The sequence below is a fragment of the Pararge aegeria genome, chromosome 17 (genome assembly GCF_905163445.1).
Source record: "Pararge aegeria chromosome 17, ilParAegt1.1, whole genome shotgun sequence".
Classification (NCBI taxonomy): domain Eukaryota; kingdom Metazoa; phylum Arthropoda; class Insecta; order Lepidoptera; family Nymphalidae; genus Pararge; species Pararge aegeria.
In genome coordinates this window covers 925,616-931,099 of record NC_053196.1, presented here as the reverse complement: position 1 = coordinate 931,099, position 5,484 = coordinate 925,616, and the positions used below count along the sequence as shown (strand labels likewise).

General features: G+C 39.0%; 1 protein-coding gene across 1 annotated transcript; it reads right to left on the bottom strand.

Annotated features, from left to right (window-relative positions):
* Positions 1-465: 465 nt before the first annotated feature.
* LOC120631058 (protein charybde-like) lies at positions 466-3,045 on the bottom strand. Its single transcript, XM_039900471.1, has 3 exons — positions 2,712-3,045; positions 1,975-2,320; positions 466-1,696 (listed from the first exon to the last, which is right to left on the bottom strand). Exons 1-3 carry the CDS (start codon positions 2,764-2,766, stop codon positions 1,612-1,614), a joined length of 486 nt encoding a protein of 161 aa, XP_039756405.1. The 5' UTR covers positions 2,767-3,045; the 3' UTR covers positions 466-1,611.
* Between the last annotated feature and the right edge of the window lie 2,439 nt (positions 3,046-5,484).

Below are 5,484 nucleotides of genomic sequence, written 5' to 3'. Positions count from 1 at the left end.
TATAATATTAAAGGGATGCGAGTGTTGATCTTCATAAATGTATTCACACAATGTATAGGGACGGTAAGTTGTATTTCAACAAAAAGGAAGATAGGGCAGCCTCTGGCTAGGAACCGGTCGCGACTCTTGCCCACTGACGTCGACCGGATCCACGGGTTTCTTCAAATCTATCCCCCCCCCCCCCCCCCTCCTCTCAGATCGCCGTCGTTTATGTAAATGCAGGGAATATATTGGTCGTTTGCTTAATTTTACGACCCAAGTGTTTTGTTCGCTTTGCTAAACTCCAACGAGGTGAGGTGGTAAACAAAGAAAACAGGTTTTCCATTATTTGAAACTATGTATTTTTTAATAATTTCTACATTCTCTTTTTACTGTCTATCAAATAAATATCAATTATAAACAATTGATACATTTATATCATTATTGTTAGTTTTGTATATGTCGACATTTTCAAGTTTACAAGTATTTTTTTTTATAATTTTTTAAAACATTTTTTTTTTGATGAAAGTGAAATCTAGTACTATGATATTGTGCGTTTAGAACACTGGACCCTACGAACATTTAGATTTTGTTAAAAAACTGTGTCTATTGATATACATTCATTTAAATTTACACTGGTGAAGAAAATGCATTTAACTTCTTTCAATACAACATTGTCGTCAACTGAACCGTTCCACCACTGGACATAGAACCGCGGTGTCGCGATGGAAAACAATCTTACAAAAAGTACAATCTTTATATTAACTTAAATAACTTAATACTTGTTATAACTATAATAATATAACCTGAGATCTTTGCAGTATATTAACACGCAGCATCCGCGCCTCTCTTATTGCCTCCGCGAGTCGCGGCCATGATACATCTCTCAACATAATTTGTATGCGCGCGCGCACCGCATCATTAAAGTATATTTCTCAATTAAATTTTATACATTACAAAAGTAGTATCACAAACAAATGTACGAACCAGTACAATTACAAAGACGTACACATATCTGACCCCCGGGGGTCGCCTCTAATAAATACAATTACGTTACATGTAATATACCAACTCTACACAACTTCACAATAGAATCGAACTCGAAACAAAAAATAATACGTAACACTAAGTCGTCATCATCATCAGGGCATCATATCACACGCGCGGCGGCTGAGATCATGGTGCGCACCTAACGCCGCCACGCCACTCATCAGAACAGGCATACGACACGAGCGGCGCGCGGGGCCAGCGCTGCGGTGGGCGGGCCCGGGACGGGTCGCGGGAGCTCGAGATCACGCTCGCCGCCGCACGCCGCCGACGCACCACCCGCGCCGCCGGCCCGCCGACGGAACGTCGACGCTTTGTCGACAAAGCGCACTTCACGTCACTAGCGGACCGGCGGCGCGGCCGATGCGGGACTGTGCGCTCTCCGCGCGCTTACTCTACTACTATACATTACATATCACGCTGTGCTTTTTTTTCTCTTATTAAAAATATAATATACATAATATAATATTGATATTTAAAATAACGATACGTAGATATCGAGGAGGGCAATCAGTCGGCTCGCTCGCATCACGCGCTATGGCGCCATCACGCGCTATCACCCTAACACGCTCGTCACGCTGGCACTCACTCCGCTTGACTCCGGAAGAGCTTTTTCTTTTCTATCGTGAACTGGGGGCTGATGATGATGGTGCCGCCTCTTGTCAAATTTCTGTAAAGAAATAACTCATTAGTAAACAGTCATTGAAACACAAGTTTTACAAGAAAATCCCCTAGATATTAACGACTGATGTAATAACTAATAAGTTCAAAACTTTTGTAAAAAAAAAAAATAGTTGAGTATCGATAATGCATTTAAGAAAGTTAAGAAAATAGATGCAGAAAAAAATTAATGTTAAATTATTTTGTTCAATAACATTAAAAATATTTCGGTTTGAAAAATAAAGATTTAAATGAAATGTTATGCAGTGAGTGATAGCAAAAACTCACTTTAAGAATTGCGGCAGCAGGCTAGTCCAGTTCGTGGCGTCATGTTCAAGATGTAAATGTATTTCATGCGTTGTGAGTGTGTTGGGGTCTATCTTGAACGCGGCGAGCCTTCGGCCGGCCACGTCGACGATTACGGCGGCGCCCCGGGACCCGCAGGGCTCTCCCTCCGCCAGCGCCAGTGTTTGACGAGAGGCCCTCGCCAGCAGCTCCGCTGGGACGAGGACTTCCGCGGTCGCTAGCTCACTGGCCCCCTTGGCTGCCCTAAGCTCTCTCTCGAGCCTTTGAGCCAGGGCCGCCTCCGTCGGAACCGGCATCGGCGCTTCCCGCCATGTTGGCCCATTCCATGCTGCAACAATGGAGACAAATGGTTAATTAAATTGTTTTATTGATCCAAGTTTATTAAAATTAGAAGGGCAAAAATCTCATTATAATTTTTGAAAGAAATCCAATAAGAAGCAAAGGTACCGAAAGGCCGAGAAATCTGCAAAGTCAGTGCAGGGTTTCCGAGCGACCGCTAAACAGCTGTTGTGTCAGCTGAGCGTGACGAGCCGGCCTGCCCGTCTTGAGTTGCAGGCCGCGCCGGTATTGTTCGAGTGTGCATTGTACCGACGTATGACGAACCATTGTTTCGTCAGGCGCGGAGTGCGCGCGCCACCTAGCAACAGCTGACAGTGGCGGCCGGTTAGAAAGTCGAACTTCCCTCACCACTCATCGAAGAATAGAAAGTGTAGACTCACCTTTTTCACTACTGAATCCGACGCTAAACTGACTCGTAACCGGCAGGATCTCCATGTTTTCCAAATTTTTACTTATATTGTACACTTTTAACGCGAAAAAACTAATAAGTTCCGCTCCGGAACTTAAAAACTAGAAAAATATCACAAGTCTCTTTTGTACTGCGAATTCGCACTGAACAACCGGCTTCACGACCGGCGACTAGTTATCGTGAAGAGATCGATTGGAAGTTGAAACGTCCGAGGTTAACACGACTGCATCAGATCTGATCTCGTAACCTTAGGGCTTCGTCTCTCACCCTCGGCTCACTGTTTGACCCACCCGACCCTGTCGCTCTCTGTGACGGACTGACGATGCCGGTAAGCATGCGCGGTATTTATAGAAGGCCGAGGACGGGGGTGCGGGGAGTCTCTCCGCGGGAGACCGCGGGGGCCCCGCGCGCCAGTCTCGCTCGCCCGCGGAACGTATCGCACGTCTCTGTCGCGCCGGTGCGGCCCGGCCTCCGGCAAACGCCGGCCGGCTTCTTTGTTCTAGTTCCATCGGGAACCTAAAAGTTCGTACACATGAAAAATTGTTTTAAATTTAAGATAAAAGTGTCTATTATACATAATATCCGTGTTAGCAATAGTATTTTATTAATAATAGTTGAGTTTTAGTTTTAATGGTTGTTAGCAAGTAAGGATAAGTTAAGGTTTAGTATAAGTTTTGTGACGTTTCTCTTGTCGTAGTGTTAAGAAATAATCTAAGATATTATCAACGCGTTTACATTTAAGATAGATGTAAATAAAAGTATTTTTACGGTTTTGGTCGACATTGCTAAGTTAAATAATAAAATGATACAGTTTTAAATCGAACGAAAATAATATTATAAGCTTATAATATAAAATGAATAAAACAGGGTTAGATATAAGTTAACAATTTCATGATGTTATTTTTTAGTGGTAGTTATAAAATGTTACAAAAAGTAATCTAGAAAAGGAAACAATTTTTGTTGTCTCAGTATTCATTTTAACACGGATAGCCATTGTTTCGAAAAATGTCCGATTCGCTGAACAATGCCTTTTGTTTTAGCACTTTTGTCATCAATAGACTTGGGAACTAAATGCACTTAGCAACCATTTTAAGTGATGTAAGATAAAAGATAATGGGAATTAAACGAACAAAAACGATAAAATTGTAACTGGCTATTGGTAACTCGTAATAGCAGTTATTATTATCACACTTCCGATGTTGCGTCAGCTCAGTAGAACTTTCGAGAATTTCTTATACTGGTTTTGGTGGATTTTAAAAACCGTTTAATGTTTAAGGTCGACAATATATTTATAGCAGTTTAAGTGGAAGTTTTGTAAAAACTTTAAATATTTCGATGATAAAAAAAAAATGTTAACCCCGGATAGGTATGGTTTCGTATAGAACAAGTACAACTCTTCAAAACAAACATTTCTCGTAACATATATAAAATTTAAAGCTTAAAGTTAAAAATTATTCCATTTAAAAAATAGCATTTGCTAGAAATAGAAAAGTAAGTTTTACTTCCCTATTTTCAACTTATTGACTTATCTTAATTATTTAATATAAAAGGGTTGTTTAAAATAGTAAGTAGATAGGTAATTTTTTTTTTTTTTTTTACCCAACAATTGATAGGCAACATGATAGGAAATCAACATAGAAAAATTATATTCACGAAATTATCCACTCAGAATTATCTGATTACGTTGTCAATAATAATTGCGATCGAACTTTTTTGCAATATCAAACTGCCATAGCAACTAAGCCAATCTTTCAAACAGTTATCGTCATGACCATAAAAACAATTGAATAAAAAAGAGAAAAGGAAAGGCGGTAACACGGTTGCTACGGGCAGCCGGCCGGCGCTCTGGCCTTGAGCGGACATGACTCACTCCAGCGATGCACAGCAGCGAATCAAATCGCAAAACACGCTGATCGCTAAATTTCATGATCGATGCATTGTTGCTTTTTTTTAACCATTATCCCTTTTTTAAGGCAAAGGGAACATTTTTACCACCAATATTTTTCTATGATAACATGTTCTTTATGCTACGACAATATTATTAAAAAGGTTCCTATGAAGTTAGTGATTTTGTGAGATAGTGAAATAAGTATCAGAATGACAAAAAAATAGCATTTTTTTATTTTTCTTAGGTGTGTTTGGCACCCTCTGCTAAAGAAATGCTAAAATTCTTTTCATAATTTAGAAAGCAGGTATTTATATTGAGGGTCACTTGATAATTCAATCATAAAAAACCTCGTCTCATTATTTTTTGGTTAAAAAAATTTGGCCTAAAAACTCTTAATTCCTTATCATAACTCTTAGATATGCATTTTCACAAATATATTGCCTACTCTTGGGTCAGCCATATATATCTGAGAAACAAATGAAAATTGCTCTAAAATTTTATGATCCCAAAATTTCATTATTAATTTCAAGTAAGTAAAAATCATGGGCATGAAATATATGCATTTCTCTCCTGTCCTATCTGGGTTATTTAATGGATTGTTATTGGCTCTATGCCAATCCATCTAATGGCAATAAAAGATTAAATATTTTTTTATAGCATTTCAATAAAATCGAAAGTTGGTTAAACCAAGCTTTTATGATAGATAAAAGCTTGCTTTAAATTTGATTTTCGTAATAATAATTTGCTTGAAAAACAAGCTATAATCTTGTAAATATGTCACTATTTCTGTGCCTGTTAGCATTATGTATTTCTGATGAACGGTTTTATTTGCAGAATTCATAAATAAAACATTCAG